The sequence below is a fragment of the Homalodisca vitripennis genome, chromosome X (assembly GCF_021130785.1).
Source record: "Homalodisca vitripennis isolate AUS2020 chromosome X, UT_GWSS_2.1, whole genome shotgun sequence".
Classification (NCBI taxonomy): domain Eukaryota; kingdom Metazoa; phylum Arthropoda; class Insecta; order Hemiptera; family Cicadellidae; genus Homalodisca; species Homalodisca vitripennis.
In genome coordinates this window covers 40,589,076-40,604,425 of record NC_060215.1, presented here as the reverse complement: position 1 = coordinate 40,604,425, position 15,350 = coordinate 40,589,076, and the positions used below count along the sequence as shown (strand labels likewise).

The following is a 15,350-nucleotide window of genomic DNA, read 5'->3' as shown; positions in this document are numbered from 1 at the left end:
TAACGCTTATATAAGAAAGCAATACCCCAGCCTTGATACTACCACAGAAAGAATAAGTAATTTTGCTTGCAGTGAATTCCTGGTGTAGTGTAACTTGAACCAATATAAAAGGCTCTTAAAGCACTTTTGCAGAGCAATTAAGTAGATATATTACATCTCAATTATTTATCAAACAAAAATATCATTATTAAAAGTATTGTAGTTATACACATCTTAGCATGGACGGTTTGTAGTCACTGATTGTCTAAATCTGTTTAATGATACTTTTTCTAAAGACTAGAGCAATATTTTTGGAGAATGTGATCTCACCATGACGCGGCACAATACCGCTTAAAAGACGTCAGTTACTAACTGCTAAGTCATTAATAGTTGTAAAGTACTCTTAAGTCAATTAAAATTTAGTCATAACAATACAATTTTGAGTCAAATGATGGATTTGATAATGTTTTTGTCAGAACACATAATGAAGTTATAAAACAGATATGGAAAAGAAAATAGGTCAAAATTCAGCTCCTAGGACAAGTTGAAACAAAACAATACTTTCATTAGGGTAACAATAATTTAAACAATACTTAGTCACAGTGAGCCGCGTCAGGATTAAATGCAGTTCGCTTGTGTCACTGCGTTTGATAATTTAGCACTATTTCCATTAGGAAAAAATGTAATAGTTTGATAGCAATGTGAATAAATACAATTATATATTAATGGACCCACGATTTTTTTCAAATTCGGCACGAACTTATTAACCGATAGTATTTTAAAAACCTCATTTTTATTGATAACAATGCAATTTTTTAAATCCCCACTATACGTATCTATAAACTCTCCAAGTATTTTATCGAATTACCCTAAAGGGAACACCTATACATGTTTTGAGCATTTGAGCGTCTATCTAGCTTAAATAGTTTTGTGAAAACGTTGGACTGGAATTAAAAAAAATACTTAAATGCAATAACTATGTGTTCTGTATCATGGGAATTCTCGATATCGTCCCAGCATTAGAACACCTGCCAGGATACACAGTTAAAAATATTTACCACTTTAAAAAATCTTAAGGACCAAAAAGGCTTAGTACCTAATACGTTTTTAATTCTATTTCTAAATTATAAAATGTTGGAAGAGTGACTGACTTAAAAAAAGGTATTATATTGTACCTAAAACCTAAATGAAAAGAATGTATTCCTGTAGTCCTACTGACATCATACGTAAAAATGCTTTAAAAATTTTTATGCACTCAAGAATTGAGTGAAAGGATATTACATAATCTAAAGTGTAAAGCTATCTATTTATGATGATGATAACAATAATACTTATTACTGCGTAATCGTGCGATTGCATATTATGTGTTAATATTACTGTAATACTAATCGAAGAATAAGGTTTGGGTATCGTTTTCGATATCCGAACTGTGATTTTACATTGACTATCAATAATAATTTTCAAGCATTTTCATCCCAGTACTCTAACCATGAACTCTTCAATGACGTACAATACTTTTGCCAAAAGGAGATTTTTTTATCGAGATTTGACTTGTATGATGTTTTGACATTTAATACTCTCAGGGAGTTTATTCATTAGGCTCATACCAATTTGAGAAGTGTTCATACTCGTCGTTCTGTGTTTGGTAATTTCTGAAGTTTTCCCTCCATCTCGTCTAATATTGGTACCAGTCCCAGTCTTGTACCAATTCGCATTTGAATCCAAACTACAGGGCGACCTAGAGAATATAGAGACGGGGTAAAGGTAAGACTTCTAGCTCACTGAAGGCAACTCTCGGGGTTTTTATTTTAAAAGAATTATCACACCTTTCTTTTGAGCAAGACATATGTGCCGGAAGCAATTTGTGTGCAACTCCTACGAAATGATGGCGCCATGTCAACCCTCATTTAAGGTGTAGAACATAGAACTTGATGGATTTGGCTTCTTCCGAGGAAGGTCATCGACAATTATTGCAGGCCGATAATCCTGCTCCAGTTGTATAAGGTAGAAAGTTATCACGTTTGATATTAAACTGCTTGTATTCAAATATATTCTTAAACCATGTTCAATGCATGAATTCATCTCAGGGTCACTACAAGATCTTGTTTTTTTTTCCAAAACACAGAGAGTTGTATCGTCAGCACATTGAATTATCTTTCCATTCTGGATTCTGGAAGAACTCATCCTGTTGACATAAATAAGGAAAACAACTGGTCCCAATAGCAATCCCTGAGCAACACCATATGACATTTTCACTGTGCCTGACTGTGCATTTGCAATCTACACGAATCGTGTGGCAAACCCCAAATTCCACTTGTACACAACCGGTTCAACACTGTCAAATGATGCAAAAACACACGTTCTCTCCTTTCCGGGCCATCAACAACGTTATCAATGACATCTTATACAGCACCAATACTCAATTTGTGTTTCCTGCAGCTAACATTGTTCACGACGAAGAGATTTGAAATGATCAAGAAAATATTTCAAACTGTAATATGAAAATTTGTTTAAACCGTTTTAGTGGCAACATAAAGAATATACATAAGAAGATGTTTTTCCTAATGATGTTATTTCCTAATTCATAATGACTTATGCTTGAATCATGTTGTAACACCACTTTTTTGATTAACCACACCGACATTTTGTTAATGTTACAAACCATTTTTGGTTTAAGATGTTTTATGATACGAGCCACCTCCACTCACTCACAGGAAGAAGAAATGTTTGATGAGATCGGTCTCGTCAATGGCTCCTCGCGAGGACTGTCTGTGTTGCATAATTTGGTCAGTTTAGCTATAGATGAAAAATTGGTTACATTCAATTGCCACTTTAAAACGGTGATCAATCAACTCGTTTTAAATTTTAACATTCTGAATTGAGAATTTAGAAACCTTTTTGTAGTTTTTATACTGGAATTTTACACGTGGTGTTTTGGGAAACATTATTTTCAATATATCGTGCCTCGTCATTATTTATTATTTTTCAGTAATTTTGCTTAAAGTTTTGATAGAAAATTTTTTATTCATCTTTTTTATATTTCGCGTAAAGTCAGTTTGAGCCTTTCTCTTGAGTCGAGAATATCCTGCTTGATCCAGGTGTTACTCTTTTTTCTGAGAACGCTCTTTGAAATTTCTAAATGGGCAAGTGACATGTAAATGAAAAATAAGCAATTTAAAAACGCGTTGTAGGCATTCTGAACTTGCTGGAAACGATAGCCCACGATTCGTTCCTGAGACATTTATTAACAAATTCATTGCTTCCGGGTTTTACGAATCTTCGTTTGAAGAGGGATTCGACTTTTTGAATGTGCTGTGTGATTACGCCTTTTTACTTAAAATGGACCCAGACGGCCGGAGTGTTCACAGTTCCAATAAGTTTATTTCTCAACAATTTGCAATTCAACACAAGATCAGATGTGCCTCACACGGCACTTGCGGGACTCAGAACACATTAATTTTTAGTACAGTTATAGAATATTTCTTATGTGGCTAAACAATACAGTACCTTTCCTCTTAGTCTAACTTAGTACCTTTCCTCCATTGAACCTGAAAAGATTTACAGCCCACTCTACATTTAAATTAGGTTATATAACTAATAATAACAATAGATACATTTTTTGTAAAACTACATTCCAAAAAATCAGGACAACAGCAATTCTAACATCAACACAACAATTTGTTAAAAAAAGTACTCTAAGTGACTAGCAGTGCACAAACCTATCCTAAAAGTGTAACTTAGATGTGTAGAAAATTGAATATTAATGATTACTCAACGATAATTCAGGACGATTAAGATTCATATCGCATGCCTCGCTCATGTGGCTTATAGATAATGCCATCGGTGTCTTAAACAGGAACCGGGGAGGTCCACAGGAGTTGAGGGTGTACAGAGAAAAATCCTTATGTGGAGGGTCAGAAGTTTTCGTATATTTTTAAAAAAAAGGGGTTTTGAGAAAGGATCACCGCCTTTCTAATCCAAGAGATAGTACGTTCCAACTACCGTAAAGTAGTTGAGTTTCTGTGTAGTTGCGATGTCTCATTTGAAAATCTATGTCCAAGAGTTCTGTTCTTTCTAAAGATATTCTCGTTTAATGAGCTCTACATTGGGGTTTTTGATGCAGCAGTTAGACTTAGAGTGATCAGCCTTAAACTTGTACTGTATCTTTTGATTTCTGGATAACCCTTTAACGACTGTATACTGAATGTTGAAACTACATGTTTGAGCTGAGCTTCTTACCCTCACCTTGTTTATGAAATCATTTTTCAGTGCAGCATTTGCAAATTTTCATAATTATTCTGGAAACATTTTCAGAGTAGTGTTGAAGATCTGTGGAGCAAGCAGTGGTGAGGTTTCAGTGTCCTTAAAAATAGATTTTAGTCCACATTTATTTAAGGAAATCATACAAAATTAAATTAACTTCTTTATCTTTGTAAAGATATATATATATAATAAAGAAAACAAAGATAATTACTAACCATATGCATCCCCTATTATGTCGATATATTAAAGGATTTAAAAAATTCGCTATTTTAAAAGGTCAATACTGTATAGTTTGGTATGATTATTTTACGTAGAGATTACAAGACTTACAAAAATAAATTCGTATGGTTCTATGGACTAAAGAACTCATATATCATAACAAAAATACATTTTATTGGGAAAATAAGAAATAAGTTTGCAGCAACCTTTATATTCTAGTGAACTAATTTTGTGCCTAGGTATAGTATGCAGGTATAAATTACGCACTTTATGTCTTAAAAATATTAAATATAATTATAAAATACAATATAGGCATGTGTTGGAAATGAACTCTTCGTATGTCACAGAATGAGGCCCAAAACAGTTAGCAAGTCCTAACTTTACCACTCACTGTCTGATCACTTCATTCTTCGAGAACAACAATATCTATAAATCTGAAGTTGGTGAATCTAGGAACGCGCAATAAATGCTGCGCTAAATAAAATGCTGCGCTAAAAACCTAATCAGTTGATCAATTGTAAACCGACCAAAATGTCATGAAATTGTACGTAGAACATTTATATTACTTCATATAGTTACTGGCTCATATAATATTTAGTATTTTCTGGCAGATAATGTCTCTTCTATGGTCTTTACTATACCAAATATAAGGTTCTAAATATCTCAAAACATTAAGGCTTCTATTGCAATAACCATTCACAACAAAATGCCATGTAAACTTTGCATAGACATGTTACTACATGCTCACTATAAAGAAAACGCACAAGTTTCAGCGTACAGGCCCTGTGAATGTAGTAAATTTCATTTGGAATTACTTTCAAATAAGGGGTATACTTTTCTATAACAATACGAAAAGTCAGAAAATATTTTAATGTTGTCGTTTAAAAAGAGGTTACCTGAAATTCTAATCTCTCTCGTGTGAGGCATGGTGGATGAAGCCATGGAGTTAGCTAGCATAAATGGCTATTTATATTTTTCATCTTTGTTAACAAACGTATTTTATTATTCAAATTCGAATTTTATAACAATTAAATTGTTCTGCCAATTTCAGTTCAATACATATTTATATGTTGTAAACGAAACAAATAATTCTGTCGTTACTCCCGTCGAAGTAGCCACATAAATCAGCACGGATGTAGAATTAGCTATTAATAAAAGGACATTTTCCAGAATCTTTGTAGTAAAATTTCGACCTTGTCTTGTTACTCTTATAACAATACACCAAAGTGCACCTGCTTCACCGACAATCCTACCTTATACTGGAATCCATACCCATATCCTAGCCCACCTTTTCTTAGAATACAGCAGTATTACAAATATTTACACTGTTTAATCACATAAATCAAGAATATCCAACATATATTAAATAATATGAAACGGTGTCGGTTGCATTTTAACCCAGGCAAACGAACATTCTACAACTTTAGTTACTTCGAATGAGGTTTATTGGTGACTAGACTTCCAATTTGGGAAAAAAGTATGAACAACCTAAGAGCACTTTAGGGAGCTCTAGGTACACATAGCTATGCTCTTTGACAATTCGTTTATTGATTACGTATTCTATTTGTTTCGGCATAAAAATGAAAATTAGAAAACCATACTGAGTTACTATTGTTTGCTACTGTTTACATTAAAAACTATTTCAAATGGATTTACAATAAAATATAGTTTATATAGATTTTTACGGGCTTTGATTTTATTTCCTATTGCTCTCAGTCCATGTTGTATATAGTAAGTAAAATTTTGCTCTTTTTACAATTTCTAAATAGTGGCTGCTGTATTTAATAGTAAGATACTAGAACCTGTAACTTTCTATTACCTGTAGCTGACACAAAAATTTTTCGTGGCAACTAACCGTTGTTCCGCCGTTATAGCTTTTCTCAGATTAGTGTCCCCCCCCCGCATTTGGGGGTCTTTCGATGCCTGGCCTAACCTTTTCAACACATAACTAAATGTTTCGTCATCCATTCGCAAGTAATCCTGTAATCATTTTTATGATTTTCACGTAAGTCTTTCAGTAGTCCCTCATATCAGAATACATTTCTCTCTCTTTTAACCAATTTTTCGTCCATAATTTTCTTCTTCTCTTCTTCACTTTGCTATCGTCATGAATCGCACCAATCAACAATACTGTTTAACGCTTTATGTTTTAGTAGTAAAATATAAGAGGCATAGTAGTAAAATATCACAGCACGACAATACTACACACAATATCACAATACCACAACCAACTTCTAGCACGTCACCGGGACTGACTAAACTGGTCCCAGTGTGTGGGGCACAAAAAAAAAGTGCCATGCCAAGCACGGCGTGCCAGTAAATAAAAACTGTACGGCGTGCAATGCACTCTAGTGTATGGGCCGCTTTACGCTCAGAGAGCCAACCCAGCCAATGAACCCTCCAGCAATATAAATTGTAAAGGAGGTTGAAACAAATATATATTTACCGTGGGGATGTATTCCTGTAATAATAATATATATGCCAGAAAACGTACCAATCTTTTCTTAACTAAAAACGAAAAAGGTTGATTTAGGTATTAAACGTAAAAGGGTGTGCTAGCAAACTACGTTGACAGTTACACTGTAATACTAAATTAAAATAACCGCTAGATGAAGCTGTTTGTGACACTGAAAGAAGTCAGTAAATCAGTAAAATAGAGATTTACGTTGGCCTTAATAAAATATTCGATAGGATCGGTCATATTCATATTTTAGCTCGATTGGAAACAAATCGTTAGTCACATGCTTGATTGAGTAAGGAGCTACCTACCTACTTAATGGGAACCCACTGTTTGCTACAATTGAATTTGCTACAAGCCTCTCTAGACCCTCGCTGGAGTTTTAGGGGTTCCTCAGGGCTCTCTTATAAGTCCAATTTTCATTTCTATATTTATGAATGGCAGTACTTAAATAGTACTTTTCTTATTTTTGCAGATAGATGGCATGATGCTTGTTTGGCAATATTTTGCACAAAGCACTAAATTAACTTTAACTGTGCTGTAACCGGAAATAGATGATTACCTATAGATGATTATTGATTGATGACCTATTAAAGAACAACAATTTTTAACTTAGTAGTAGTTATAATATCCATGATCTTGGTGTAAATAGGTGCAAATTCTTTCTTGGAATCTGATAAGCATATTGCTGTTATCTGCAGGAAGGCCTTTGTAATCTGAAACTTGTGTGTAAATCGAGTTGGAGTTAGAGCCCTAACCTAAGCAACGGTTTCTTTGGAATACGCTTCAACTGTATAGCATATTTAAACACTCAACGATGTCGACAGATTTCAATCTGGTCAGAAAAAAACCTTAAGAATCCAGGGTGTCCGAGCAGGTATCAAATACGGGGTTCCAGTGTCTTATATGGAACGAGGACTTCGTCTGCTACCGTTCGTTGATCGGAGGAGAGCTGCCGTTTAAACTTGTGAATTGTTATGATAACTGTCTCTGCCTTCTGGTAAGAATCGGTATCTGATTGCAATCGGAAAAATGGGTTGCAGCGTATTTTGGAAAAGAGCCATTATACCCGAAAATAGATCCTAAACGAGTCTTACCCAAGAATTCTGGAACTTGGAAATAAGATATGCATGCGGATTTCTCACCTTCCATGATCGACTGGCAGCTTTTCGATGATCGGTCTGTCTTTCTATAGGGAGTCCATTAACGTTTGCATAGTTCAGGCTGGCTCAGTGTCACATATTGTGCTTCTTTTCAGTTCACTAAAATTTTCTTTTTTAATGCATTTACTTTATTTTATTGACGTATATTGCCTAATTAGGTGTGCCTTTTTGGTGTCCATAAGATATTCTCTAGAGATTCTCCTGGTGTAAATAATTACGCTGTCTCTTTTTCCAGAAATTTGTTAGTTTTTCAGTAAGAAAGTTATGGTTACTACTAGTTAGCTTTTGATCTGAATTTCCACATAAATATGGTAGTTACGATTTGTTATGTTTCACATTGTTTAATGTACGAGTAAGTTGTCATTGTTTTCAAAATATGTATTTCAAATTAATAATATGTTGCGATACTGGTACTCTACATAGTAAAATTTGTACTTGTTATCATATCTCAGAGATGCCGCTAATGTAGGCTTTCTGATTCCTAATATTTGTTTGTTTCCAGCTATGCCTCTCCATTATTTCAGTTATTCTTGTTATTATACTTTAATGTGATGTTATGTTACTCAAATAATAGATTTTTCTTATAAATAAGTTGTATATGAGTCGTATTTTAATGATCTATTTTTGTACTATTTTACCTCGCTTTACTTACCTGTCAATTCATTTTCAGAAAAGAATTATTTGGTTAAGATGATTTTAAGTTTAATTCCTGATTTGGTTTTTCACAAAAGCAATAACTTCCTAATACTGTTCCGACAATCCACTTATTCTTATAAGGAATCTTTTAAGTTCATGAAAATCCATTACGAAAACTGAAAAACTGAAGTTCAAGTCTTAAATATACTATGATTTGAATTCTTTTTGTATTAAGATGGAGTGAAAAACAAAAATAATTATTTCGTTTTAACCTGTAATGCTGATCAACAGTCATCTACATTCATAAGCAAAAACTTGCAGCCAACATAATACGTCATCATCTGGCCTCTGTTAGTAATGTAATCAATTAGCTTGGCAACAGGAGCTGTTAATCTAATAACCTTGGTAACGTTGTTGGTCAAGTTGCTTAACTGGCTTGAATCTCTCCACCTCAATTCTCCTCTTTATTGTAGTAACGCAAGAATTTCTTGGTAAACCCGATAAAGTTTGTTCAGCTATATAGCTTTAGTCATTCTTTAAAAAAGTTCTTTATATTTATGTATAAATCGTGTTTGAATATAATATTTCTGAATGGTTTAATATTGTTTACATTGTTACTTGTAACAGTGAAAATATATTCTAAATGTTTACGAGAATCAGAGAAATATTCAAAACACACGTTTTTAATTGCCTTTTAATATGATAAAAGTGTATAAATAAAAAAAAAATTAGAACAGTTTTACTTAAAGGAGTTCAAAATAATTGTTTACGGTTTTGAATGTGTCCATTAAGTGTGGTTAATAATTTTGGTTGTGACCAATAATTATAGACACTGTAACAAGAAATTTATTTAATAATTAATATTAACCAAATGGAATTCCTATTCTACATGAACTGCAAGAAAACTCGTACTAATATAAATTGACGTTTTTAATTAAGTAATTTACTACTTACAGCACCTTACCATGAATTTAGGGTCTGCTCATGGTATTGTGAAATAATTCAACATGGCAAATGTGTGTTATTTAAAAAAAAAGGCATACTCACTAAATACACGCAGTTTATGAATGGTTTTTAGGTCCGTTGGGTTTACTGTGACACGGACAAAATAACCAAAGAAGCTTTCAAAGATAATGCAGAAACTCTGATAATCCAGAAAGTATGTGCTCTCTCACGGCCAGAAGTAATGTTTCTCGATATGTGGGCTACATTGTTGTGTAACCTGATTTCTAGCCTTCACAACGAGACCAGTTTTAGGTCAGTATGTTGAGATCTGTCGATGCGACAGTATGTTTTGTGAAAAATGTCAGTCTGAATTCTGGAAGTCTGGTTTGTGTTCCGTAACGGTCACAGACTGAATGTTAATGAAATTTTTGTGATATTTCACAAATTTCCAGATCTCTGCTACACGAAACCAGCTCAGAAACCCTCGGATATCGGAAAATGTCCGCGAGGTGGATCCTAAAACAGCTAACAGACCAACACAATTTTAATTGAGTAAAGGCCGGGCAAAAGTTTTTGAGACACTACAAACTCAACAGAGATACATTTCTCCGCTCCATTGTTTGGAATAATGCAGGTTACCTCATTATAAATCTCAACCGCAGTTATACCCTTCCATACGAGATAACGGATGAAACTGCGCATTTCGCACTTGGCGGTCAATTGGATTGATATTTTTCACGAAACGTATTCTCACATCGACAGTTCTCAGCGTACTGACCTCGAACCGGTCTTATGGAGGAGAGGAATTAGGCTACACAACAGTGTAGCCAACATGTCGAAAAAATCCTTCCGGTCCGCGGCCGTCAGAGCTTCAGCACACTTACTTTCTGTGAATGCCTAGTAAATGGATGAAAGATTATACGAGGGGCATTTATGGAGTTTTTAGTTAATAATAGGTCAGTTATGGATATTTGATTGGTGTATATGACTGTAAAGGCAATTATGTATATTATATGTATTCAAGGCAATTCATTTTTTTACTGAGTAGCACAGTTTTGAATGTGTGATCGGTTCATGTGACTGTAAAGGTATTTTGATTAATTAATTTTTTTACTGAGTAGCATTATAGTTTTGGATGTGGTATCGGTTCTTTTGACTGCAAACGTATTTAAAAAAATTAATTTGTTTACTGAGTAGCACAGTTTTGGATGTGTGATCGGCTCATGTGACCCAAAAGAGATATACGAGGCTTATCTAGAACCTGTGAATTTATAAATTTCACAGTCACTCAAAATAGTTATCCGAGGAACAATTGTGGTATATTACTGATTGCTCGCAGAGCCCAACTTTAAAATTTGAGAGATAGCCTTTGTGTTGTAAGAGAATATGCATCCGTGGGAAATTGTAGGTATTGTACTGAGTATCACAGTCACAAGGTAGACACACGCTTACCCAGAAATTGGAACGCAAATGATCTCGTTTGAAGACACTGTTTGTACATGAACTCGCACACCAAACACTTCCAACAAGGCTGTTTAGGGAAAAGCTACACTAGAGCACTTATGTTAATTGGGAGCCCGACTTGAGAAACACCACACTTCTGTTTACTGTGGTTTAGCTCGGGTTAACTAAGGCTTCCCAAACTTAATTAAGATGTTGCTTTACTTAGATTCGTTTGTTGTTTCCATCTAGCACGCATAAATCAACATTTCCTTCATTTCATAATAATAATTGTAGTTACCAATTTGAATATGTCGTTAACTATTGATGGAGTACATGAACGTATATTTCAAAAAATTCTTATTTCGGTTAAATATTATTTTAACATTTTAGTTATTAAATATTTTGACAAAAAATATTATAGATTTGAGTTACACAAGAGAGAAATACTACGCTAAAAAAATAGTGTATTTTCATGTTTATGTCTTATATTCATGAGTACTAGACTTGTTAAATATTGCATTATATTAATAGAAAATGTCTTTAAAACATTATTAGTTTTATAAAATTAAAATTTGAACTGTAATTTGACTATAATTACTAATGGTTTTCGATGGTATAGACTAATGGGGTTGAGCCACATTCTTAATTTTTACGAGAATCAGAAAAATATACAAAATATACATTTTAAATTGTCTTTTGATATTACAAAAGTGTTTAAATATTATTTTTAAACTTAGAATAATTTTATTTAATGGGGTTCTAAATAATGTGTATGGTTTGGAATGTCAATGAGTGTGATTAGTGTTTTTGGTTTTGACCAATAGTTATAAACACTGTAACATTGAATTTGAGTAATAGTTAAAATTAACCAAATAGAATTCCTATTCTTCATGAACTGCACGAAAAAAACGTTCTAATACAAATTGATCGCTTTTAATTGTGTAATTTACTACTCACAGCAGCATACCGTGAAGTTAGGGTCTGCTTTAGACAAGTTTTTAAATAACAACAAACGCCAACTGTAATGGGTATTGATTGTATTATTAATATGGGTTTAGGATTCGTTTTTTTTTTTTTATCTGAGTAGGTGATCCTGTTAAAATCCTGTTTTAGGCCACTGCATTTTTTATCGGTATTGTCGGCCTTGTAGGCTACTGTCCAGCTCTCCTTTTTGTTGTGTATGACCAGTGGCCCACGAGACGGGAAGAATAAGGCTAACAAGAGTATTATTGTTATTATTGGCCTCTTCATTAAAAAAACTTCTGACATCTTCTATTACTTAGGTAAAGTTCGAGATGTTATAAAAAAGTGCTCGCCGATTGAATTGTTTAGTAATCGAGAAGTTATTTTAAAACGTTTCTTTATGTGGAAGCACTGGCTCTAAACACGACTGGTGGTTTAAGTTTTGAAGTCTTAGTTGAATAGTTGAGAACTTTCGTTATTTAAAAGACTTGGGAATAATGGTGTTCGCAGCTGAAGCACGAAGATTTGGAATCTGTGTCTCAGTTAGCACTCATGACCAACAGATTCCTAACTTTAAACCGTGTCTCAAAATTTGTAAATATCTCGTGATTCAAAGGCTCTTATATTTTGGATTTGCGATAATGGATAACTCAATTTTTAAAAGGTTGTTTCTCCGTGATACGAAATGTAGATCCGAAATTTGAAGTAGACCCATCCATCAATTCTGTAGATTTTATAATTAGTATGTATGTGTTATTTAGGTTTTATAGGTTTGATGCTAAATACGAATTGAAATAAAATTATTACACATTTATGTATTATTTATCAAACATTCACATTTCTATACAATATTGTATTACTTTAATTGTAACATTAGTATTTGCAGTTTGTAAACACATTTTACAAACTTTTTTTATTCTCTATTTTAATTTACCTGAATTTTCTTATGCATGTTACTTATTTTAGTATCCAATTTGATGCTTTTTATCATGTATTATAGTATATAAGACTTCATACTTACTCAAACATCTATCTAGGGGGTTAAAATTCAACTAAAGAAACAGACAAGATTTACTTTGTGATAATTTCCTACATATAACTTTAGGCTTGATAATCTATCATTATCTGCTTCCCACTCAAACCATGTAAACTTTATGATGAATCTTAAGGGACTACTTAGTAAAATACTAATCTAAGTAGTAACCAACTGAAATTAGTGAACGGACTTGGAATGTGGCTGAAACCCTAGTTAGTATTAAAGTCTTTCTAGACATAAGATCCTTCAGTAGTTTACGTTACAAGAGTGCCTGATTTTTGCAGGACGGTGCGTGGAAGATGGTGCAGCTGGAGTCATTATTGGCGGCACTGGTGGACAGCAAGGTGGTGGCCATGAAGGCGGGCAGGACCCGCTACCACCGACCGCCGGACTCCCCAGCCCGCCTGTCCAAGGCAGGTTCCCAGTCTCCGGATAGCCACAGGTATGTTCAACTGTCTCTCTGGAAAACGGGAATCAAGAAACATAATGCTTTTATTAATAAATTAGCAATTTTCTGCATCGCAACACGCGTTGAGTATGACAAGGCCTAGTTCGCTCATGGAAGAAATATAATTAAGCCCTGATTAGTGTCCTTGCCTATATCCATCATTTTCATTGTCACCATGTAAATCTTGACTTCTACATAGTTCTTTTACATGGTGAAACTTGTCTGTCAGACTCTGTCTAGCACAACATGGCAATATATGTGCTGTACGGGGATATACCTATTGATCTGGCAATAATAAACAAATAATTGTAGTAGCCACGTCGATATCCTTCAGTCGAGCAGGCCATAGGTCTAAACAGTCCACTATCACAATTGGTAACGCTCCATCGCAGATTCTCTTGCAAGATTCTCTGGAACTTGAGCCTCGCTTGGCCTATGTTGAATCTGAAAATAAGCACTATCAAGGATAAAACAGGTAGCGGGTAGTGATCAGCTTTTTGAAGGATGTTTTATCGGAATGCAACGATCCGTAATCGACGTGCCAAAAATGTTATTGTACATAACATCCCCGATTCAAACACAATCTCAAAAACTCAAAAACTGCGGATGCCGTTTTTGTCCAGGATTTTTCTAGCTCATTTGAAATCTAATGTTCAGTATTCAGATGTTCGTCATTTTAGATTGGGGAAAAAAGGACAAATCGTCCTCTCATGCTTTTTATGCCGTCTGAAGGCACTGCTATTCACATTTTCAAAAACTTCAAGGAAAATGATGTTCCTAATAGCATGCGTGAATATTCAATCTCTCATGACCGCACTCCTCGAGAGAAAAGACATCTGGAGACTCTTCGTGCCACCTTAAAGTCCAAACAGGATGCCGGTGATACTTCCCTAACGATTAGATATAAGAATGGAACGCCTTCTATTGTGCCAAAAAACGAATAAATTCCAACGGTAAGCAGCAGCATGTTTCTCTGAATGTTTACTGCCAAAATGTAAATGGTCTTCGTTCAAAGCTTATTGAGTTAAAAAATAATTTTATCTGCATGCCTTGATGATGTTATTCTACTATGTGAAACAAATCTCTCTCCTGATATCCCCGACTCCGAAGTTGTTGGTGATACTGACTTCATTGTTCATAGATGTGATAGGTCTGCTGCTACAAGTCACAAAAGTTCTGGTGGAGGAACCCTACTTGCAGTTCGTAAGAAGCTTTTGTCTAAGCGACTATACTCTGGATTCAACATCGAAAGCGTCTTTGCCCTTGTGAAATTAGGATTTGGTTTTGATCTTCTTCTTTTTGCGTTCTTCTACATTCCCCCCTTCAAGTCCTCTTTCTGTTTACCGTGAATTTCTGTGATGTGGTTACTGAGACAGTCGAATTGGCAAATTTCCCAAAGAAGACACTCATTTTTGGAGACTTCAACTTGCCTCACTTCGATGTCAATTTACCTGTATCTGGCCTCCCTCAACATTGCAGCGAATACCTCCGTGACATGTCTTCTCTGCACTCTCTCTTCCAGATAAATCATGTTCAAAAACCATAGAGGAGTAACATTGGACTTGGTCTTTCAATTCTGATAGTGAGGTGCAAGTTAGCAGGGCTAATGATTGGTTGATTAAACCTGAAATTCATCATCCTCCTCTGTCCCATACTCTTGAGTGCTATATGCCCTCTACTTGTGACAACAGCTACAGCGACTACAACTTGGGGAAATGCTATACTCCCTGCTGCTTTTACAGTCCTACAGGAGGCAGATATGGGATTTATTCACCAGCCGATCTCAGTTGATGAAAA

The 15,350-nt window shown here is 34.5% G+C and overlaps 1 protein-coding gene across 1 annotated transcript in view; it reads left to right on the top strand.

Moving 5' to 3' along the window:
- The first annotated feature begins 2,663 nt into the window (after positions 1-2,663).
- LOC124369419 overlaps positions 2,664-15,350 on the top strand; it is a 60,994-nt gene continuing 48,307 nt past the window's right edge. Inside the window, exons 1-2 of the mRNA XM_046827426.1 lie at positions 2,664-2,765; positions 13,390-13,547. Coding sequence (XP_046683382.1) covers positions 2,664-2,765; positions 13,390-13,547 — 260 coding nt within the window. The remainder of the gene's footprint in view (positions 2,766-13,389; positions 13,548-15,350) is intronic.